This window comes from Nerophis lumbriciformis, linkage group LG08, assembly GCF_033978685.3.
Source record: "Nerophis lumbriciformis linkage group LG08, RoL_Nlum_v2.1, whole genome shotgun sequence".
Lineage (NCBI taxonomy): Eukaryota > Metazoa > Chordata > Actinopteri > Syngnathiformes > Syngnathidae > Nerophis > Nerophis lumbriciformis.
In genome coordinates this window covers 47,128,793-47,153,758 of record NC_084555.2, presented here as the reverse complement: position 1 = coordinate 47,153,758, position 24,966 = coordinate 47,128,793, and the positions used below count along the sequence as shown (strand labels likewise).

The window sequence follows — 24,966 nt, the reverse complement described above, 5'->3', positions numbered from 1 at the left end:
TTCGGGGGGCGCTGGAGCCTATCTCAGCTACAATCGGAAAATGTACATTTGTTGTTTTTTTTACTGTGAATTTAAAAAACTGCAATTTTACACTAATATTTTGGCAGTTGAGCTGCCAGTTTGTTGTTTTTCACCGTAAATCAACAACTGTAGATTTGTTGGTGTATTACTGTAAATGCCAAAACGGCACCACAGTTTATTGCAGTAAAAAAAAAGAACAGTTTTTTCCATTTAGAGAAAAATGTTGTAAAATCACAGTAAATTTCACAATTTGACCATGAAATCTATTGCTACTTTTACATTGCACAATTTGATGGATGACTTGCTCTGAAATCATTATTATTAGTTTTTATTTATATTTAAATGGTGAATATGTTCCCCATACTAAAGAGTTACCCAATTTTTTTAATGCATTTTATTAGTAGATTTTTTTAAACTAAAATGTAAAAATAAATATGGTAAGTTGCAATAATTTCACCTCAAAATGTAGTGTATATTACTGTAAATGGAAAAACCGTACTGCTGTTTTTATGGTTAAAAAAACAAAACTCAGTTGCCAGAATTTTACTGTAAAAATTACATTAGCTTTTTTACTGTAAATTTAAAAAACTGCAATTTTGCACTAAAATTTTGGAAGTTTTTTGTTGTTTTTTTTACCGTAAATCAACAACTGTAGATTTTTTCGGTGTATTACTGTAAATGCCAAAACGGCACCACAGTTTATTACAGTAAAAAAAAAGTATATTTTTTTCCATTTGGAGAAAAATGGTGTAAAAATCACAGTAAATTTCACAATTTGACCATGAAATCTATTGCTACTTTTACATTGCATAATTTGATGGATGACTTGCTTTGAAATCATTATTATTAGTATTTATTTCTATTAAAAAAAAAAATGGTTTGAATGTTGGATAATATATTTTTGCATAATTAGACAATATTTAAGTTAACATCATTTGCGATTACATGTATTATTTTTCAAGAAAGAATACATTTAGTAAGAATGGTTACAGTACTTTATTGATACATATTATTTGCAGGCTTTGGAGGGCCAAATAAAAATGATGTGGCTGGCCATACCTGGCCCCCGGGTCTTGAGTTTCACACCTGTGTTCAAGAAGAACCGCCATGCCGCCATAAATGATAAGAATAAAGGAGATTAATTTCACATTTGTGGCTACGAGTCTCAGTCAAAGTTAGCGTCTAGTAGTGTATTAAAAACAAACGATTGTACCGTATAGCTGGATGACTTCATGTTTAAGAGAGTTGCCGCTTACAAACACTAAAGTGCTTCCCTGAGAAGATGAGACATGAAAAAAGAAAAAGTATTGCGAAGGAAGCTGACGTTTAAGGAGCGACATCGTCTGTTTTCTCTGGCATCAAGTGCTTGAAAACTTAAGTTTGTGCAAAGTAGCCAACAATGGATTTTACCATCTTTTTTTTCCCTGTCCTGGATGTATTGTTAATGACTTTTGGATGTAAACATCAACACTAAACTATTTATTGCGTTGATAAAACTGTACCACCGCTTTTTCTTGGTCGCTGGTTTCTATGGAGCCTTGGCGCATTCTGCGGATCTCATTGATGGCCTCGATGCCGGAGATCTTCATGGCCTTGACCAGGTAGCAGGCCAGCATGGTTCCTGTCCTGCCGTGGCCGTGCATGCAGTGGGCGGCCACAGCCTGGAAAGGAACAACATTTTCAGTTCGTCTGTTACATCTTAAACCTCTCTAGGGACCTTCATGCAAACATACCATATTTGTATTTTGATTCCTCTCAGACTGTGTGTGTGTGTGTGTGTGTGTGTGTGTGTGTGTGTGTGCGCGTGTGTGTGTTACGGACAGCAAAGCCCTGTCTGTCTGTTATTTCACTTTACCTGTGATATATATATATATATACATATATATATATATATATATATATATATATATATATATATATATATATATATATATATATATATACATATATATATATATATATATATATATATATATATATATATACATACACACACACACATATACATACATATATATACATACACACACACATACATACATACATACATATATATATGTATATATATATATATGTACCCCGCCTTCCGCCCGAATGCAGCTGAGATAGGGTCCAGCGACCCCCCCGTGACCCCAAAAGGGACAAGCGGTAGAAAATGGATGGATGGATGGATAGATAGATATATATATATATATATATATATATATATATATATATATATATATATATATATATATATATATATATATATATATATATATATATATATATATATATATATATATATATATATATATATATGTGTATGTGTGGGGAAAAAAATCACAAGACTATTTCATCTCTACAGGCCTGTTTCATGAGGGGGGGTACCCTCAATCATCAGGAGATTTTAATGGGAGCATTCACATACCATGGTTTATATAGGGCACAGAGTGGGTGGGTACAGGCTGGCGTAGGGGCGTGGTGATTGGCTCATGTGTTACCTAGGAGGTGTTTCCGTCTGTGGCGGCATGCTGTTACAATTTCGCTGCGCTTGTTGAGGGATGACAGGTCTGGACGGTAAATAATAAACAGTTTCTCTTTCAAGCATAGGTTGCATCTTTTATTACCACTATTGTAAGGTGTGCTGGATGCAAGAATTTGCCATGTTATTGAATATTCAACATTATTGTCTTTGATCAAAGACAATAATGTTGAATATTCAATAACATTAAAATCTCCTGATGATTGAGGGTACCCCCCCTCATGAAACAGGCCTGTAGAGATGAAATAGTCTTGTGATTTTTTTCCCACACATACTGTACATATATTGCGCTCTACTACGGTATCGAGCACTATTTTTTGGATAACCTTATTAAGACATATATATATATATATATATATATGTATATATATATATATATATATATATGTGCGTATGTATATATATTAGGGCTGCAACTAACAACTAATTTGATAATCGATTAATCTGTCGATTATTACTTCAATTAATCGATTAATAATCGGATAAAAGAGACAAACTACATTTCTTTTTATCCTTTCCAGTATTTTATTGGGAAAAAAACAGCATACTGGCACCATACTTATTTTGATTATTGTTTCTCAGCTGTTTGTAAATGTTGCCGTTTATAAATAAAGGTTTATAAAAAAAATAAAAAAATTGCCTCTGCGCATGCGCATAGCATAGATCCAACGATTTGATGACTAAATTAATCGTCAACTATTTTTTATAATCGATTAGTTGTTGCAGCCCTAATATATATATATATATATATATATATATATATATATATATATATATATATATACACACACAGGTAAAAGCCAGTAAATTAGAATATTTTGAAAAACTTGATTTATTTCAGTAATTGCATTCAAAAGGTGTAACTTGTACATTATATTTATTCATTGCACACAGACTGATGCATTCAAATGTTTATTTCATTTAATTTTGATGATTTGAAGTGGCAACAAATGAAAATCCAAAATTCCGTGTGTCACAAAATTAGAATATTGTGTAAGGGTTAAATTTTGAAGACACCTGGTGCCACAAACTAATCAGCTGATTAACTCAAAACACCTGCAAAGGGCTTTAAATGGTCTCTCAGTCCAGTTCTGAAGCCTACACAAACATGGGGAAGACTTCAGATTTGACAGCTGTCCAAAAGGCAACCATCGACACATTGCACAAGGAGGGAAAGACACAAAAGGTTATTGCTGAAGAGGCTGGCTGTTCTCAGAGCTCTGTGTCCAAACACATTAATGGAGAGGCAAAGGGAAGGAAAAACTGTGGTCAGAAAAAGTGTACAAGCGATAGGGATCACCGCACCCTGGTCAAGATTGTGAAAAAAAACCCATTCAAAAATGTGGGGGAGATTCAGAAGGAGTAGACAGCTGCTGGAGTCAGTGCTTCAAGATCCACCACCAAGAGACGCTTGAAAGACATGGGTTTCAACTGCCGCATACCTCGTGTCAAGCCACTGTTGACCAAGAAACAGCGCGCAAAGCGTCTCACCTGGGCTAAGGAAAAAAAGAGCTGGACTGCTGCTGAGTGGTCCAAAGTCATGTTTTCTGACGAAAGCAAATTTTGCATTTCCTTTGGAAATCGAGGTCCCAGAGTCTGGAGGAAGACAGGAGAGGCACAGGATCCACGTTGCCTAAAGTCTAGTGTAAAGTTTCCACCATCAGTGATGGTTTGGGGTGCCATGTCATCTGCTGGTGTCGGTCCACTCTGTTTCCTGAGATCCAGGGTCAACGCAGCCGTCTACCAGCAAGTTTTAGAGCACTTCATGCTTCCTGCTGCTGACCTGCTCTATGGAGATGGAGATGGAGATTTCAAGTTCCAACAGGACTTGGCGCCTGCACACAGCGCAAAATCTACCCGTGCCTGGTTTACGGACCATGGTATTTCTGTTCTAAATTGGCCCGCCAACTCCCCTGACCTTAGCCCCATAGAAAATCTGTGGGGTATTGTGAAAAGGAAGATGCAGAATGCCAGACCCAAAAACGCAGAAGAGTTGAAGGCCACTATCAGAGCAACCTGGGCTCTCATAACACCTGAGCAGTGCCAGAAACTGTTCGACTCCATGCCACGCCCCATTAACGCAGTAATTGAGGCAAAAGGAGCTCCAACCAAGTATTGAGTATTGTACATGCTCATATTTTTCATTTTCATACTTTTCAGTTGGCCAACATTTCTAAAAATCCCTTTTTTGTATTAGCCTTAAGTAATATTCAAATTTTGTGACACACGGAATTTTGGATTTTCATTTGTTGCCACTTCAAATCCATCCATCCATCCATTTTCTACCGCTTATTCCCTTTTGGGGTCGCGGGGGGCGCTGGAGCCTATGTCAGCTACAATCGGGCGGAAGGCAGGGTACACCCTGGACAAGTCGCCACCTCATCGCAGGGCCAACACAGATAGACAGACAACATTCACACTCACATCCACACACTAGGGCCAATTTAGTGTTGCCAATCAACTTATCCCCAGGTGCATGTCTTTGGAGGTGGGAGGAAGCCGGAGTACCCGGAGGGAACCCACGCAGTCACGGGGAGAACATGCAAACTCCACACAGAAAGATCCCGAGCCCGGGATTGAATCATCAAAATTAAATGAAATAAACATTTGAATGCATCAGTCTGTGTGCAATGAATAAATATAATGTACAAGTTACACCTTTTGAATGCAATTACTGAAATAAATCAAGTTTTTCAAAATATTCTAATTTACTGGCTTTTACCTGTACATACATACATACTGTCATGTCTGTGTGATCATGTTTTGTTTTGGTTATGTTCGGTTTGGTTTTTGGGACACTTTGGGCACTCTTGTTTGTTTTGTCACCATAGCGACCATTAGTTTCACCTGTTTCACGTTTTGCACTGGCGCACCTGTTGTCAATCATGTCTGTATTATTTAAACCCATTGTTGCCAGGCTGTCTTTCTGGCGACATCACTCTGCTTCATGTCATGTTTACGGTTTCATGATTAGTTCACGCTGCTTGTTTCATAGTCCATGCTGTCCCGTTCACGTCATCGCAAGTAAGTTTTATTTATTAATGCCACAGTTAGTGTCTTTTGTTTTTTGTCCATAGTTTTGCCTTTGTTCTAGTTTTTGTTTTTAGAGCCAAGTTTTGTACTTTCGCCCTTGTGCACGCACGCCCCCCCAACATTTATTTATTCATATTTATATATATATATATATATATATATATATACAATATATATATATATATGTATGTATATATATGTATGTGTGTTGGGGGGGCGTGTGTGCACATATGTAAGTTGGTGTGTGTGAGTGTGCATATATATATATGTGTGTGTGCGCATATATGTATGGGGATCTATATATATATATATATATATATATGTGTATATATATATATATATATATATATATACACACACATTTTTATGTGTGTGTGGATATATGTATGTGACGCATAGTGCTTTTATCGTGAAGCCAAAAGTGTGTGATCGGTTTGAGAAGATGTCTTGACATGTTCTGACGATGTGAAAGTCTCCAATAAAGAAGTAACTCTCGACTTCCTGCATGCCTACCGTCTTTTAAAAAAAATGTAGTCAGGGTGGAATATGACATACTTCTCCCTTGGCGTTGCCGTCTTCCACAATGGTGAGGAATTTGTCAATCTGACTCGGTGAAGGAGCAGTGAAGTCTGGGATCTTGATGTGGTGCAGCTGCAAACGTGGACACGTGTCGTAGTTGTTGGGCTTGCGCTCACAAAGGCAGACCAGATGGTTGATGCCGTTGTCCAGCAGATACTGGTACTCTGCAGTCATCCGGGGCAGGGCCAGTCCGGCCACTTTGCCCGGGTCCACCCAGGAGAAGTTGTTTGGAGCAGTGGACACCATTCTGAACAGAAAAAAAGATGATTATTTAAAGGTTTCAAATGCGCCATAGTAAGTAACCAGGATCTGACAAATACCCAGGTCAAGATTTGGAGGTTCAGGAGGAGTTTTATAAGGCTGAAATCATGGCTATGCCAGTACAACATGAATAATATTATCGTGAGCAACACAATTTGCAGAGAGGAAAAGCATTTATTGAAGTGGAACTATTACGTGTTACATTACCAAACATTTAACAATCAGCATGATTTAAGAACAATCCACTTATTTTTTTTTATGAATACACTAAGCCAAACTGAACATGGAAAGTTCAGCTGCAACCTTCTGAATTCATACGTGCTCCTGCAGCAGTGGAAACACAAAATGAAAATATAGCATGACAGGTGGCAGCCAGTCACCATCAAGGGAAGACTCACTAAAATGACAGAGTAAGACCTTATTATTCCAGGTCTTTCATTTAATTTTATAGTTAATTTTGTAACCAATACAGTGTTTCCCCCAGAAAATGTGTTATTTAAAGGGGAACATTATCACCAGACCTATGTAAGCGTCAATATATACCTTGATGTTGCAGAAAAAAGACCATATATTTTTTTAACCGATTTCCGAACTCTAAATGGGTGAATTTTGGCGAATTAAACGCCTTTCTATTATTCGCTCTCGGAGCGATGACGTCACATCGGGAAGCAATCCGCCATTTTCTCAAACACCGAGTCAAATCAGCTCTGTTATTTTCCGTTTTTTCGACTGTTTTCCGTACCTTGGAGACATCATGCCTCGTCGGTGTGTTGTCGGAGGGTGTAACAACACGAACAGGGACGGATTCAAGTTGCACCAGTGGCCCAAAGATGCGAAAGTGGCAAGAAATTGGACGTTTGTTCCGCACACTTTACCGACGAAAGCTATGCTACGACAGAGATGGCAAGAATGTGTGGATATCCTGCGACACTCAAAGCAGATGCATTTCCAACGATAAAGTCAAAGAAATCTGCCGCCAGACCCCCATTGAATCTGCCGGAGTGTGTGAGCAATTCAGGGACAAAGGTCCTCGGTAGCACGGCAAGCAATGGCGGCAGTTTGTTCCCGCAGACGAGCGAGCTAAACCCCCTATCGACCCTAGCTTCCCTGGCCTGCTGACATCAACTCCAAAACTGGACAGATCAGCTTTCAGGAAAAGAGCGTGGATGAGGGTATGTCTACAGAATATATTAATTGATGAAAATTGGGCTGTCTGCACTCTCAAAGTGCATGTTGTTGCCAAATGTATTTCATATGCTGTAAACCTAGTTCATAGTTGTTAGTTTCCTTTAATGCCAAACAAACACATACCAATCGTTGGTTAGAAGGCGATCGCCGAATTCGTCCTCGCTTTCTCCCGTGTCGCTGGCTGTCGTGTCGTTTTCCTAGGTTTCACTTGCATACGGTTCAAACTGATATGGCTCAATAGCTTCAGTTTCTTCTTCAATTTCGTTTTCGCTACCTTCCTCCACACTACAACCATCCGTTTCAATACATGCGTAATCTGTTGAATCGCTTAAGCCGCTGAAATCCGAGTCTGAATCCGAGCTAATGTCGCTATAGCTTGCTGTTCTTTCCGCCATGTTTGTTTGTGTTGGCTTCACTATGTGACGTCACAGGAAAATGGACGGGTGTATATAACGATGGTTAAAATCAGGCACTTTGAAGCTTTTTTTTAGGGATATTGCGTGATGGGTAAAATTTTGAAAAAAACTTCGAAAAATATAATAAGCCACTGGGAACTGATTTTTAATGGTTTTAACCATTCTGAAATTGTGATAATGTTCCCCTTTAAGGTGGTGTCTCTCCAGGAGACAGGCGGACTGACGAGGTGGGTGGGTGTAAGGAACAGTGTAACCTTCGGCCTGTCGCCATCACGTCTCCACCTCATCGCTGCCACCCCAGCCTGGGGGGGTAATAGACTACAGACTGTGGTGAAGTAGGCCGGCTCCGTCGCGTGAAGAAGCCAATGATTTTTGGTTGTGTTTTTAAGGACAAACTTGCAATAAGAAACATATGTTTAATGTATCGTAAGATTTTTTGTTAAAATAAAGCCAATAATGTAATTTTTTGTGGTCCCCTTTTATTTAGAAAAGTATCAAAGTACTGAAAAGTACGAAATACATACCATCACACTGAGAAACACACTCATTTACTTCTCATAGCACGAACCCTGTTTCCATATGAGTTGGGAAATTGTGTTAGATGTAAATATAAACGGAATACAATGATTTGCAAATCATTTTCAACCCATATTCAATTGAATATGCTACAAAGACAACATATTTGATGTTCAAACTGATAAACATTTTTTTTTTTTTGCAAATAATCATTAACTTAGAATTTGATGCCAGCAACACGTGACAAAGAAGTTGGGAAAGGTGGCAATAAATACTGATAAAGTTGAGGAATGCTCATCAAACACTTATTTGGAACATCCCACAGGTGAACAGGCATATTGGGAACAGGTGGGTGCCATGATTGGGTATAAAAGTAGATCCCATGAAATGCTCAGTCATTCACAAACAAGGATGGGGCGAGGGTCACCACTTTGTCAACAAATGCGTGAGCAAATTGTTGAACAGTTTAAGAAAAACCTTTCTCAACCAGCTATTGCAAGGAATTTAGGGATTTCACCATCTACGGTCCGTAATGTCATCAAAGGGTTCAGAGAATCTGGAGAAATCTGTCATGTCTGTGTGATCATGTTTTGTTTTAGTCATGTTCGGTTTTGTTTTTGGACTTTGTGTGCACTTTTGTTTTGTCACCATAGCAACCATTAGTTTTCACCTGTCACGTCACGCACCTGTTTCACGTTTTGAGTCACGCACCTGTTTTCGTTAATCATGTCTATAGTATTTATTAAGTTCATTGTTTTCAGTTTGTCGTTCTGACGACATCCTCACATTTATGCTCTGTACATTTCTGACACTTGTTTTCATGTCCATCCTTCATGCTGCTACTTTTGTCCAAGCCAAGTAAGTTTTTGTTTATTAATGCTATAGTCTGTTGGTTTCATAGTTTGTTCTCCGCCACTGTGCGTGCTTTTCGTTTGTACTTTTTTTGTAGTTATAGTGTTTAAATAAAAATGTACTTACATTCCCGTCTCGCCCGAGCCAACTTTCCGTTGCATCCCGGAAAAGCAAACACCCAGGACCAAGTCATGACAAAATCACTGCACGTAAGCAGCTAAGCCCGTGACCTTCGATCCCTCAGGCTGTACTGCATCAACAAGCGACATCAGTGTGTAAAGGATATCGCCACATAGGCTCAGGAACACTTCAGAAACCCAATGTCAGTAACTACAGTTGGTCGTTACATCTGTAAGTGCAAGTTAAAACTCTCCTATGCAAGGCGAAAACCGTTTATCAACAACACCCAGAAACGCCGTCGGCTTCGCTGGGCCTGAGCTCATCTAAGATGGACTGATACAAAGTGGAAAAGTGTTCTGTGGTCTGACGAGTCCACATTTCAAATTGTTTTTGGAAACTGTAGACGTTGTGTCCTCCGGACCAAAGAGGACAAGAACCATCCAGATTGTTAAAAGCGCAAAGTGTAAAAGCCAGCATCTGTGATGGTATGGGGGTGTGTTAGTGCCCAAGACATGGGTAACTTACACATCTGTGAAGGCACCATTAATGCTGAAAGGTACATACAGGTTTTGGAGCAACATATGTTGCCATCTAAGCAACGTTATCATGGACGCCCCTGCTTATTTCAGCAAGACAATGCCAAGCCACGTGTTACAACAGCGTGGCTTCGTAGTAAAAGATTGCGGGTACTAGACTGGCCTGCTTGTAGTCCAGACCTGTCTCCCATTGAAAATGTGTGGCGCATTATGAAGCCTAAAATACCACAACGGAGACCCCCGGACTGTTGAACAACTTAAGCTGTACATCAAGCAAGAATGGGGAAGAATTCCACCTGAAAAGCTTAAAAAATGTGTCTCCTCAGTTCCCAAACATTTACTGAGTGTTGTTAAAAGGAAAGGCCATGTAACACAGTGGTGAACATGCCCTTTCCCAACTACTTTGGCACGTGTTGCGGCCATGAAATTCTAAACTAATTATTATTTGCAAAAAAAATATAAAGTTTATGAGTTTGAACATCAAATATCTTGTCTTTGTAGTGCATTCAATTGAATATGGGTTGAAAAGGATTTGCAAATCATTGTATTCCGTTTATATTTACATCTAACACAATTTCCCAACTCATATGGAAACGGGGTTTGTATATCAGAGCAGAATAAAATAAACCAGTGTTTCCCACTGGTTTATTTTCATTTATTTGTGGCGGCCCGCCACGAAAGAATTACGTCCATTATTTAGTATGCACTAATTAAAGGGGCAGAGCTTTAAGAGGCATTTTAGCTTTTATATTTTATAAGATATATTTTTTGTAAGAACTACAATTAATAAATATATTTCAGTGAAAAACTAATTGTTCAAATCTGTATATAAATATGTACATAAAGTGTTGTAATTATATTCCAACTTTGCGTTCTTCTTGGTCATCGCCGTTGCCGCCCCCCGCCCCCCGGCCCCCGCCCACACCACCACAAATAGATGCCTTTCCTGTGGGAAACACTGATAAACTCTTGCAGTATAAGTTTGTTACTGTCCAACTAACTCTGTCACGCTGTCAATCACAGCTATCTTCACTACAATGCAACTACTTTTTCTCTCTTGTAGGTATGTTGCTTGGCAATTATTACAGTCAACCCATCATTCCACTTGACAAGTTTTTGGCTTCAGGGCAGGGCTCCACAATGAGAGCTTGCACACATTTGTGTGCCAGTGTTTAAAAAAAAGAAAAGAAAAAAAAAGGAGCACACATGCGGTTACAGTTCCACGCAGCTGTAAAGCATGTTTGCAATTTAGCAGCAACTTTCCCATTTACCCAGTTAAATAAAGTCCCCCCTGCATTTCCACCTAAAAATACCCGGGCAGATTTCGTTCCACAGGAACTATTTTTAGTTCCTGCCAGCGAGGTGGGCCTTTTGAAAAGTTCCAGCTTGGTTGAACACAATTGGGGCTTTCCTAAAAACTTTGTTTTCGAACATACGTTAAACTGCATACTATTTATTACGGACTATATGCAGTTACTTTTTCCCTATGCTTTGAACCCTGCAGCCTATAACACGAAGCGGCTATTTAATGGATTGTTCATAACTACCGGCTCTAATTTTTTTGTATTCAACAAATAGTTTTCATAAAACATCCACATAGACCAGTGGTTCTTAACCTGAGTTTGATGGAACCCTAGGGGTTCGGTGAGTCGGGCTCAGGGGTTCGGCGGAGGTCAAGACACACCCGACTCATCGTGTAAATAAAAACTTCTCCCTATCGGCGTATTACGGATACGGCAACAGCAGAAGTCAGACTGATTTGCAGGTGTGTAATTTGTTGTGAGTTCATGCACTGTGTTGGTTTTGTTCTTTGAACAAGGTGATGTTCATGCACGCTTCATTTTGTGCACCAGTATAAAAACATGGTAACACTTTAGTATGGGGAACATATTCACCATTAATTAGTTGCTTATTAACATGCAAATTAGTAACATATTGGCTCTTAACTAGTCATTATTAAGTACGGTACTTATTAATGCCTTATTCGGCATGGCCTCGTTATAACCCTAACCCTCTAACCCTAACCCTAACCAAAAAAGTCTAAATTAAGTCGTTGTTACTTAGAATTTGTTCTCCATACTAAAGTGTTACCAAAAATATATAACTTTGTCTTGAATTTGAAAAAAAAACACAATTTTATTTTTCACTAAAGAAGGGTTCTGTGAATGTGCATATGAAACTGGTGGGGATCATTACCTCCAACAAGGTTAAGAACCACTGACAGACACTAGAGATGCGCGGATAGGCAATTATTTCATCCGCAACCGCATCACAAAAGTCGTCAACCACCCGCCATCCACCCGAACTAACATTTAATCAAAACCGCACCCGCCCGCCATTCGCCACCCGCCCGTTGTTATATATCTAATATAGACGATGCAAGGCATTAGTGAGGTTATAAAGCTTTTGCCTGTTAAAGAAAGGAGACTGATCCAATGCAGCAGAGACATTCAATGCGTGCCACGCTGTCACGGCCCAGACGCACACCAGTGCGCAATCATCTGGGAGCCGCGCTGAGCGCACCTCCAAGCGCGCTTGCGCCACTCAAACTGCTGCAGGCAGCTGCGTTCTATCTTGTTTTAACATCCTGTAGCACTCTTCTGGGATCACGACGGACGAAACTGCTCATGCTCAGGGTGTTTGTGGAGGTTCGGGGTTTTGCACAAATGTGATGCACCATGTTAGATGTCCCGGTTTTGTGACTGTCGTAGACATAAACAACGTCGCAGCTCTTGCAAATCACGTAGCCAGCATTACTATCATCCTGATTTACAACCTCATAAAAACGAGTCCACGCTGAACTTTTCTGGCCTTTTTTTCCCCTGGTCTTTAGTATTCCCTTTTTTAGTTTGTCGCGTACCACGTTTGCTGCCGGCGTTGCCATCTCTTTTTTTTTTCTTCTTCTGTTGTGGCATATGCTGCAGGTGCCTGCTCGTTTTTCGTATGTGGGTAACAACATTTAACTATGTATATATATTTCCGAATTGGTTTAACTGCCACCCGCCTGAATCTATTTAAAATCAAATTTTTTTTTATTTCAACCGCCCGACCCGACCCGCGGATAAAATCAAAAAAATTTTTATTTCAACCGCCCGACCTGCGGATAATTCGCGGACTCCGCGGTTGTGTCCGCAAACCGCGCATCTCTAATAGACACTGAATATGTGTGTTGTTGTTTGTGCTACGGTGCCATCTTTTGGACAAATTAGCTCACTGCAAGTGCTGCGAGTTTAACGTTTTAAACCGCAGTGCCTTAAACCGCAAGTACAAGTGCTGTTCCATCTACTACTGGTCAATAATAATGTTTCTACGAGTATGGTTTCATCATTAAACACTCCAAGCAACATTAGTAAGTTTTACAATATAACTAAAACAATTCATACTTACTAAACCGTCACATGTTTGATAGCAGTGTTTTCATGCATATTTGTAAGCGCTATCGTAATGTAATCAAGCTAGCGTCGTTAGCATTTGCTAATATGCTAACACGTTTACAAGTGTCTCTGTTAGTGTTATTAACTTACGCCAGCGTAATTTTTGTATTGTTTCAAGTTCCACAAACTCCTCAGTAAATTCACCAAAACGTCACACTGGAGTTATTGAGTCTGTATAGTTGATTGGAGAGCTAGTTTCTGGGTCCATGATCATGACTTCTGATTTGTTTGATCGGCCATTTTACTGCCGTGTTACAGGCACCATTTGGAAACAATTAAATGAAACTTTTACAAAATATTATTGTGTAAAAAACTAATTTCACAACACATATCTGCGGCTTATAGTCCGGAAATATACAATGCAATATTTTTTCTTCTAAAATGTAGTGGGTGCGGCTTATATATCAGTGCACACTATAGTCCGGAAAATACGGTATGTGTTCTTGTCTTGCATAGGGATTGTGAATGATAGACAAAATTCCAAATAAAGTATAGTTTCCCTTTAATGTAGATTTAAAACAACGCAGTTTGGCCAACAAAGTTAGTGAGGAGTGATGCCTCCCTGGTCAAATACACAAGCTTGGTGCCTCATTGATATCTCGGCGTGATGTCCGTTTACAGCCTGCGTTCAATAGGTTGATGGTAGTGTTCTAAAATGGAATGACCAAACATTTTAGCTCGTGTTGACGTTATTCGGAACGAGACGTGTGAATATTTGGGCACCTCACGATTCGATTACGATAACGATTCAGGAGCTGCGATTCGATTAAAAATCTAATATCGATGCATCTTTACACTACTTTATATTAGAAATGGCAACAGCGGAAGATGAATGCCACATAGGAAGGTAGAGAAAAAGAAGAAGCTTATGGACTACAATTGCAGACGCGCGCACATTTTCAGGACTTATGCAGATCCCAAATACACATCAGCAGGTACCAGAAGGTAAGAAAAGTTAGTTTTGCATAATATTGCGAATCAAAAAAAGGCCAGGTAATATGTCTGCTAATGGGTACCATTTTGCGGTCCTTAGACACACACCATAATAATACTTGTATGTTTAATGCACCGACAATCCATCAAGCGGTGCGGCTTCAAAGCTTACCGAAGTCGTACTAAAAACATTTTGACAGATTTCTGAGCGCCGTATGTAGTGTTCTATATTCTCAATGGAACATTTTGTGTTGTTTACTGCCATCATATTGCAGTCTACATGTGTCTCTTCTGTATGACTGCCATCTACTGGTCACACTTATCATTACACCATGTACCAAATGAAATTGCTTCGAGCTCAGTAAGCACAACCAGAATTATGCTGTACTAAGTTGTTGTGAGGCGCACTGTCGATTTTTGAGAAAATTAAAGGATTTTAAGTGCGCCTTATAGTCCGAAAAATGGGGTGATGGAAATATGTGCAAAACTGGAACATAAGGGTCCTAAAATACACAAATGTCATGACTTGGACTATGGAGTTTTTGTTTTCCCAAGATGCAAGAGAATTTGGATCGGACATGGCTTGAAGGTGGGTACATGATTTATTTATCCAAAAAAAAGAATAAACGAAAAGCGCGCACTTTGGCGGAGGTAAAAAAAAAACTTGGCGAATGAAAACAAAACTTGCACAAAGGCAGAAACTGAACACGAAATAAAAACACTTACCGTGGCACGGGATCGTGAACAGGGCTTGAAACGAGGGGATAGCAGGTTTAGAAAAGATATGACTCCAGGACGAACAACAGAAAATGAAAAGCTTAAATAACACAGACATGATTAACGAAAACAGGTGCGTGACTCAAAATGTGAAACAGGTGCGTGATGTGACAGGTGAAAACTAATGGTTGCTATGGTGACAAACAAGAGTGCACAATGAGTCCAAACGTGGAACAGGTGAAACTAATGGGGTAATCATGGAAACAAGACAAGGGAGTGAAAAGACAGAAACTAAAGAGTCCTATAACTAAACAAAACATGACTTAAAACAAAACATGATTACACAGACATGACAACAAGCCGGTTGGATCTCTCGGTGAGGTGGCCACATTTTTGAACTGTCTGCATAACTTTATTTACAATAAATAAAATCGATTATGGATTATTGACATTTGCTAATCCATTTTATAATCGTCCATGTCCGATTTGTGATGCATCTAAAAATCCATCCATCCATCCATCCATTTTCAACCGCTTATTCCCTTTGGGGTCGCGGGGGGCGCTGGAGCCTATCTCAGCTACAATCGGGCGGAAGGCGGGGTACACCCTGGACAAGTCGCCACCTCATCGCAGGGCGCATCTAAAAATCGATTACCATATTTTTCGGAGTATAAATCGCTCCGGAGTATAAGTCGCACCGGCCGAAAATGCATAATAAAGAAGGGAAAAAACATATATAAGTCGCACTGGAGTATAAGTCGCATTTTTGGGGAAATTTATTTGATAACATCCAACACCAAGAATAGACATTTGAAAGGCAATTTAAAATAAATAAAGAATAATGAACAACAGGCTGAATAAGTGTACGTTATATGAGGCATAAATAACCAACTGGTATGTTAACGTAACATATTATGGTAAGAGTCATTCAAATAACTATAACATATAGAACATGCTATACGTTTACCAAACAATCTGTCACTCCTAATCGCTAAATCCCATGAAATCTTATACGTCTAGTCTCTTACGTGAATGAGCTAAATAATATTATTTGATATTTTACGGTAATGTGTTAATAATTTCACACATAAGTCGCTCCTGAGTATAAGTCGCACCCCCGGCCAAACTATGAAAAAAACTGCGACTTATAGCCCGAAAAATACGGTAGTTCCCCCACCTCGATTGGGAACACTGACAAAAACAAAAGGACCATCGCAGTAAGCAACAGACACACACCCCTGCTGACTTGCTGGCATACCTATAGTGACGGTCATCTCCTGGGGGCATACTTGAACCAAAGGACAGACAGACACACTGCAAAGTGCTTACAAATACATGTAGCTATAGGGCTAGCATGTCAGCTGTCTTTATAGCTAATAGCAGCTGTCAAATGTCACATTTAAAAAAAACCGCTAACCTCCTGCGTACATATTTATAACAACTTACAGTTTTGGTGGTAGGCGACGACAAAAGAGGAAAGTTCAGTGCTCCAACTGACGAGAAGACCGCTGGCATGTGTTATGTAACCAAACTGCCAAAGGTCGAAGGTGGAGCTTTATGGGAAGCAACGTAAACAATTTGATTCCTTTGAACGGCTCTTTTTTAGGAGAACCGTGAGAAGCAACTGGCAGTTGCATGAAAGATCGAGCCGGGTGTGTTGGGTAGTGTACTTCTGCATTCAAATGTACATATCATTTGTTTCTAGTTATTTGGATATTGACATATAACTAACATATTGACACATAGTGACTCACTATTTTTGCATGTTCATTGTTTGTTTTGCTTTATTATTTTACCCATTCTTTCTATTGTTTATTTATTTTATTTTTTTTAAAGGTGAGGCAAATTTCCAACATGGTGATCTCACTGTCTAAGAATGGCGATATAGAGCCAGCTTTGAGGAATGTTCACCATGACAACACAAGCCAAATGGGAATTATGATCAATATTTCAGAACGCTTCATAACAATAGCGAATATTGTAGGAATGTGTAAATTTGAATTATTCTGATTGCACATTTTAGCGTATCGAACATTGCTGCTGATTATACCAAAACTGCATGAGAGGAGCCCACTGTCAGGATGGCCGAGCGGTCTAAGGCGCTGCGTTCAGGTCGCAGTCTCCCCTGGAGGCGTGGGTTCGAATCCCACTTCTGACAAGTCTTTTTCATGGAATCGGAAATGACCATTTAACGTACACGTTAATAATAATAATTTCTGCTACTACTGTGCGCGATTTGGGTTACAAAATACTGCTGAAAATGTAACTTATTTTAAACACTTTTTTTTTTAGACTTCCTTTTTATTGTCATTCAAATTTGAACTTTACAGTACAGATAAGAACGAAATTTCGTTGCATTAGCTCATGGTAGTGCAGGATAAAACATCAATAAGGTGCAGATATAAAAAAAAAAATAGATTACTGTACAGATAAATATATTGCACTTTATTGTCTTTTTATTCCAGCGAATTAATCCATTTTGGGGGGGGAATTGAGGGGATTATTATGATGCGTTCAAGAGTCTTACGGCCTGAGGGAAGAAGCCAGGTTATGTAACAGCTTGTGTTGTGTGTAAACTCACACAAACCATAAATACTCGTTTACACTGCTGCTGTGTTTCAATATTGAATATTGATAAGATTAAGTAAAAAGGCAATAAAAAAAAAAGAAGCACATTTTTAATGTAAGCGTCTCATGTCGGGGCGTGTCGAAGAAACGGCCAAGCTGATTGGTTGTAAATATTGAATACGTCAATGTGATTGGTCGTTTCGTCTAAAGTTCCTAAAAGACGCCAGCTGATTGGCCAAATCTCCTTGCACGTTCGACTTGTACACAACATTCATACATACTTTACTATATAAACACGTTTTAAATGTCGTAGCTCGCATACTTGAAATAATTGACGCAATTTAACGGTAACATTCCTCACTGTAAATTCGATCCAAACCAACGTAACCTGGAAGTTAATAATGCACAGTATTGATTTCATAGCCCATGAGCAATAATGCTGACTGTTAGAGCCATTTACTCTTTCTGTCCGTCAAATTCATGACGTCACTAAAGGGGTTGGCTCCCGCTACACTGACTTGTATAAAAACGGTAATAAAAGCGCTTATATTAAATAAAAGCGCTTATATTAAAAGCAGCTATTTGAACGAACAAAGGCAATTAGCATCAAGACAAGGAGGAAAAGAAGCTAGCTTAAAGCAAACACAAAACGAACATACCTTTCGATGGACAGACTTGGTCAAACTGTCGACAAGTATCTTCATTTGGCTGGATAAAATGTCACCAATTAAGCGCAGTCACTTTTTTTAAACGTTTGAGTGCGTTTTGTTTGTCCTTTCCTTTGAGAACGACAAAAACCCGACGTGTCCAACTTTATTTTATGCGTGACGTCATCATAACGCGTCGTTGGGTCAGCCACTGATTACATTTTTTTTTTCGACATAAATGTCGATTTATGAACGTAAGTCTTACATTTTCTAATTGGTTTAATGGTTTACAATTATCAATCAAATCTTGGAGAATGATTAAGGGTATAAAAGCCCTTAAATTGTTAAAGTGATTTTTTTTTTTCTTTTCCATATTTTTTAGTATTATTACTCTCCGTATTTTATTTTGTTTTCTTTCATTGATGTTGAAAGTGTGACTGTTTATAATTCACACTATTGTGTGAATTATAAATGTTTGTTTGTTGTTCAATAAAAAAAAAAATACAAAAGTAAAAAAAGTTGTTAATGTCGATCCGCCAATCAAGCCACGTTTTATTTGTAACTTATTTATAAACTTGTTTTAAATTTTTAATTTGACTAAATGTGACATTTTGAGGGCCAATACATATCTAAATTTAATTCATATAACATAAACGTCCATCCATCCATCCATTTACTACCGCTTGTCCCTTTCGGGGGTCGCGGGGGGTGCTCGAGCCTATCTCAGCTGCATTCGGTAAGCATTTTTAAAACCCAATAATCGCCATCTGGCCACCAGGGGACAACCACGACCTACTTTGCCCTGAGTCGTGTATAAAGAAAGCATTAACCCAAATAATGTGAGCGTGAATGTTGTCTGTCTATCTGTGTTGGCCCCTGCCATGAGGTGGCGACTTGTCCAGCCAGGGTGTACCCCGCCCTCCGCCTGAGTGCAGCTGGGATAGGCTCCAGCACCCCCCGCGACCCCAAAAGGGACAAGCGGTAGAAAAATGGATGGATGGAATATGTCTAAATATATTCGGTGACCACAGATGAGGCGCTAGTTGTCCAAAGTCGGGACCCAGGGTGGACCACTCATCTGTGCATCAGTTGGGGACGTCTCTGCGCTGCTGACTTGTCTCCGCTCAAGATGATCTCCTGCTGGCTCCACTATGGACTGGACTCTCACTATTATGTTAGATCCACTATGGACTGGACTCTCACTATTATGTTAGATCCACTATGGACTGGACTCTCACATTATTATGTTAGATCCACTATGGACTGGACTCTCACACTATTATGTTAGATCCACTATGGACTGGACTCTCACACTATTATATTAGATCCACTATGGACTGGACTCTCACTATTATGTTAGATCCACTATGGACTGGACTCTCACTATTATGTTAGATCCACTATGGACTGGACTCTCACATTATTATGTTAGATCCACTATGGACTGGACTCTCACACTATTATGTTAGATCCACTATGGACTGGACTCTCACACTATTATATTAGATCCACTATGGACTGGACTCTCACTATTATGTTAGATACACTATGGACTGGATTTTCACACTATTATGTTAGATCCACTATGGACTGGACTCTCACTATTATGTTAGATCCACTATGGACTGGACTCTCACATTATTATGTTAGATGCACTATGGACAGGACTCTCACAATATTATGTTAGATCCACTATGGACTGGACTCTCACTATTATGTTAGATCCATTATGGACTGGACTCTCACTATTATGTTGGATCCACTATGGACTGAACTCTCACACTATTATGTTAGATCCACTATGGACTGGACTCTCACTATTATGTTAGATCCACTATGGACTGGACTCTCACACTATTATGTTAGATCCACTATGGACTGGACTCTCACTATTATGTTAGATCCACTATGGACTGGACTCTCACTATTATGTTGGATCCACTATGGACTGGACTCTCACACTATTATGTTAGATCCACTATGGACTGGACTCTCACACCATTATGTTAGTTCCACTATGGACTGGACTCTCACTATTATGTTAGATCCACTATGGACTGGACTCTCACTATTATGTTAGATCCACGATGGACTGGACTCTCACTATTATGGTAGATCCACTATGGACTGGATTCTCACACTATTATGTTAGATCCACGATGGACTGGACTCTCACTATTATGGTAGATCCACTATGGACTGGATTCTCACACTATTATGTTAGATCCACTATGGACTGGATTCTCACACTATTATGTTAGATCCACTATGGACTGGATTCTCACAATATTATGTTAGATCCACTATGGACTGGATTCTCACAATATTATGTTGCAGCTTGTGCAGCCCTTTGAGACACTCGTGATTTATGGCTATATAGGTAAACATTGATTGATTGATTGATGTGTAATGAATGTTGTCATTCATCCAGGTCATTGTCATCTCAGGGCGTTCAATCCATCGCAACTGGACTGTTTGGTTTGTCTCGGAAGACGTTTCGCCTCTCATCCGAGTAGACTTTATCAGTTTGTACTCATAGACTTAGATCAGACACATCTCGTCCAGTGGCTGGAGCCAAAACCCTAGATATCTGTGAAGGTAGCTGTGGGGAGGCGGGGCCGGCAGTCCAACAGCGAGGCAGGGCACACCGGAGCCCGCTCCAAGATGGCGGCAAGGAGGCGTGGCCGGCAGTCCAACAGCAAGGCAGGGCACACCTGAGCCCGCTCCAAGATGGCGGCGAGGAGGCATGGACGGCGTGCGAGCAGCGAGGCGGGGCGCGCCGGGTTCGACGCCGCAAGCGAGATCAGGTGCGTGGATCGCGCACCTGGGGACAATTGAGTAATCCCCGCTCAGGGTGTAAAAGCGCGACGGCTGAGAACGACGGGGCTGTTAGAATAATTATGTATATATTATCACACTAACTTTAGTATGCTTAAAGTCTGTTGCTTTAGTTATTTAGCTATTGTGCTCAAGTTAGACTTTTCTAATCTGTGCAAGGACAAAAGGGGTGGTCTCAGCCACAGATGTTTTCTTTGTTTTAGCCCGCTAACAGCCAAGGACTTCAACGACCTCAACGAAAATAAGATGACAACACGCAGACAAAGCGGGGACAAGGCGAAATCACAAGGCCCCCAGCACCCTCCGTCACGTACTGTGCGTCTTGGACCTGCTTTGCATAATATATGTGACCACTCCTTTTAGAGGCGGCCTCAGTGATGTTGACTATAGAACTCTGAATAAAAAGAGAGACGCAGGAGCTGAACCTTAGAGCGTAGGGCGAGACTGTGACTAAGTGTTCAGCTCCATGCGTTGTCCTCATGAGCTAAATTGAACTCTGTCTTTGCATGATTCCTTGCTTCTTGTCTGATTAATAGATGTCATCAGTGTTTGAACCTGACAGGGGCAGAAGGAGTTGGAGAGCCAGCAGTGGATGCAGAGCGGAAGCGACCGAGAGCGAGACAGAGAAGACGCGGCCGGCTGAAAAGCGACCGGGAGAACGGAGCAGTGGAAGAGGAAGGAGCTGGAAAGCGACCCGACCTGAGACTGAGGTTTTATTGAAAAATAAAGTCAACGATGCTTGAAGCAATGTCCTTCCTTGGTGGTCCTGAGAACCCGCACGACAGCTAGAGTCTGTCACAGTATAGCATTAATGCTGAAAAGTACATACAGGTTTTGGAGCAACATATGTGGCCATCCAAGCAACGTTACCATGGACGCCCCTGCTTATTTCAGCAAGACAATGCCAAGCCACGTGTTACAAACAGCGTGGCTTCATAGTAAAAGAGTGCGGGTACTAGACTGGCCTGCATGTAGTCCAGACCTGTCTCTCATTAAAATTGTGTGGCGCATTATGAAGCCTAAAATACCACAACGGAGACCCCCGGACTGTTGAACAACTTAAGCTGTACATCAAGCAAGAATGGGAAATAATTCCACCTGAAAAGCTTCAAAAATTGGTCTCCTCAGTTCCCAAATGTTAACTGAGTGTTGTTAAAAGGAAAGGCCATGTAACACAGTGGTAAAAATGCCCCTTTTTTGCAATGTGTTGCTGCCATTAAATGGTAAGTTAATGATTATTTGCAAAATAAAAATAAAAAAATTCTCAGTTGGAACATGAAATATCTTGTCTTTGCAGTCTATTCAATTGAATATACCGTATTTTTCGGAGTATAAGTCGCTCCGGAGTATAAGTCGTACCGGCCGAAAATGCATAATAAAGAAGGAAAAAAACATATATAAGTCGCTCTGGAGTATAAGTCGCATTTTTTGGGGGAAATTTATTTGATAAAAGCCAACACCAAGAATAGACATTTGAAAGGCAATTTAAAATAAATAAAGAATAGTGAACAACAGGCTGAATAAGTGTACGTTATATGAGGCATAAATAACCAACCGGTATGTTAACGTAACATATTATGGTAAGAGTCATTCAAATAACTATAACATATAGAACATGCTATACGTTTACCTAACAATCTGTCACTCCTAATCGCTAAATCCCATGAAATCTTATACGTCTAGTCTCTTACGTGAAGGAGATAAATAATATTGATATTTTACGCTAATGTGTTAATAATTTCACACATAAGTCGCTCCTGAGTATAAGTCGCACCCAAAAACTGCGACTTATAGTCCGAAAAATACGGTAAGTTGATTTGCAAATCATTGTATTGTGTTTTTATTTACGAATTACACAACGTGCCAACTTCACTGGTTTTGGGTTTTGTAAAAGGCAGACGTTGAGTCGTGTGTTTACCTGGCACAAGACACTAGTCGGTGGCTCTCCAGGCTTGATGGTGAACCTTCACTTCCCATACTTGTCTTCCAGTGACGTGCGGTCACTGGAGGCAGGTGAGGCGGGGCCTCACCTGCCATCATGGAAAGAAAAAAAATGTAAAAAGAAAACAAATTTATTAAATTGTTAAATGTATCCAGTGATTACACTATAAAGTTATTTTCCATTTAACTTCACCAGTTTTAGATTATTTTTATCTAAAATCGCTGAATTTTCACATTTACCGTTCAAATACTGAGAAGAGACGGTGCGGTGATCAGCAGCCAGTTGAGGCACGTCACTCAGTGCCTCAACATGGATTGCGGACTCGGCTAACTGCTGGCCTGCTGTGCAGTGAGACCGTATTGCTATATGAATTATATTATACATTTCCATAGTTTAGTTAGCTGAGGTATATAATGTACAGTGTATTTTGTCAACAACTGTATGTGTGTAAAGTATCAGCAATCATAAAACTGCTGCGAAGACGCACTGTGTGAGGCTCGCAGTAATCCCGCCTCCTGGTGCCGGTTAATACACCCCCGCCGCAGAATGCACCCCCCGACGGGAGCGCCACACCAACCAAAGCCCACGTGCAAGACCGAATCCACCCAAAAAGTCACTTAACAAGAAGCCAGAAAGTGCAAAAACAACAATGCTCGCGCCGGAGGAGCCGTGAACGACTGCAGGGACACAACATTAGGTACACCTGCAGACTGCAGCACGGATTTCATATTTCATTCATTCACAACTCCTCCAACACCACTGTTCCCGCACTTATAAGTAAAGCTAAGACCATAATAACGTTTTTTTAATTAAATGTGCTTTTTTGTGTGCTACAGTTGTTGGAATAATTGTAAGTTATCACAAAAGAAATGTTGTATTATGAATGCTGTGGAAGAAGGCTCGTGAAACGCCACTGTGATTTCAACACGGACAGATGGCAGGATCTGCTCAACTTCCAGAGGAACTCTCTTTGAAGTGTTAAACTCTCTCTCTCTGAAGTATTTCACAAACTCTCTTCCAACTATTTGGTAACCGAGGTCAACGCTATTTATGACCCGCTGCCCTCTTGAAGTCCCTGTGGTCAGGAGACGGGAGGGGTTATCCATTGTCCTCCAACACCTGCCCCAGCTGGATCCAGGAAGAGCCCAAGCCCGAGAAATCCTCTTCTTGGACTTCAATGAGACCTAAAACAATGACTGTTTTACATACTTCCCATTCCTGCTGTGACATGTGTTGGTGCGTGAACATTGAACATCTGAATAAATGAGGAGACGAAAACCTTCTTCGTCAGAGCGTGGTGCAGAACTGTACAGAGAGTGCAGTGGCCATGTCTCTCCTCAATATTGAGTCCAAATTGAATTCTGTCTCTGTTTGATTCCTTGCCTTTTGTCTTGTTTAATAGATGTCCTCAGTGTTTGAACGTGACAACAGTTTGTATGTGTAAAGTTAAAGTTTAGTTAAAGTACCAATGATTGTCACACACACACTAGGTGGGGTGAAATTTGTCCTCTGCATTTGACTTATCCCTTGATCACCCCCTGGGAGGTGAGGGGAGCAGTGGGCAGCAGCGGCGCCGCGCCCGGGAATAATTTTTAGTGATTTAACCCCCAATTCCAACCCTTGATGCTGAGTGCCAAGCAGGGAAGAATGCTGGTATGAGCTTTTAAACATAACCCGTTAACTGCTGCCAATCAAATGGTGAATAAGATACTCTTTAGGGTTCATATGTTTGTAAATCTGACTGTGATGAAGTCAGTGCCTCACCAGCCATCAACCTCACCGTTGTCTTCTTTCCGTGTGGTGGGGAGAGCGACGTAAAAGCTTTCCACAAGTCGGTCGCA

The 24,966-nt window shown here is 40.2% G+C and overlaps 1 protein-coding gene and 1 non-coding gene across 3 annotated transcripts; one reads left to right on the top strand and one right to left on the bottom strand.

Moving 5' to 3' along the window:
- Positions 1-993: 993 nt before the first annotated feature.
- On the bottom strand, positions 994-18,541 carry dusp23b (dual specificity phosphatase 23b). 2 transcript variants are annotated; one of them, XM_061969085.2, is made up of 3 exons: positions 18,358-18,541; positions 6,134-6,404; positions 994-1,682 (listed from the first exon to the last, which is right to left on the bottom strand). In XM_061969085.2, the coding sequence occupies exons 2-3, from the start codon at positions 6,401-6,403 to the stop codon at positions 1,497-1,499; spliced, it is 456 nt and encodes a 151-aa protein (XP_061825069.2). In that variant the 5' UTR covers position 6,404; positions 18,358-18,541; the 3' UTR covers positions 994-1,496. The 2 variants fall into 2 exon arrangements, with proteins under 2 accessions (XP_061825069.2, XP_061825070.2); XM_061969086.2 differs by lacking the exon at positions 18,358-18,541 and adding an exon at positions 16,577-16,737.
- Positions 17,206-17,288, top strand: trnal-cag (transfer RNA leucine (anticodon CAG)). Its single transcript has one exon. It is a non-coding gene; the product is annotated as a tRNA-Leu (tRNA).
- Positions 18,542-24,966: the final 6,425 nt, after the last annotated feature.

Bases quoted from the DNA above. Each gene is read 5' to 3' on its own strand.
- dusp23b (XM_061969085.2), bottom strand. From the start codon at position 6,403: ATGGTGTCCACTGCTCCAAACAACTTCTCCTGGGTGGACCCGGGCAAA. The intron at 1,683-6,133 runs GTATGTCATATT...GTTCCTTTCCAG, and splicing joins ACGGCAACGCCAAGGGAGAA to GCTGTGGCCGCCCACTGCAT.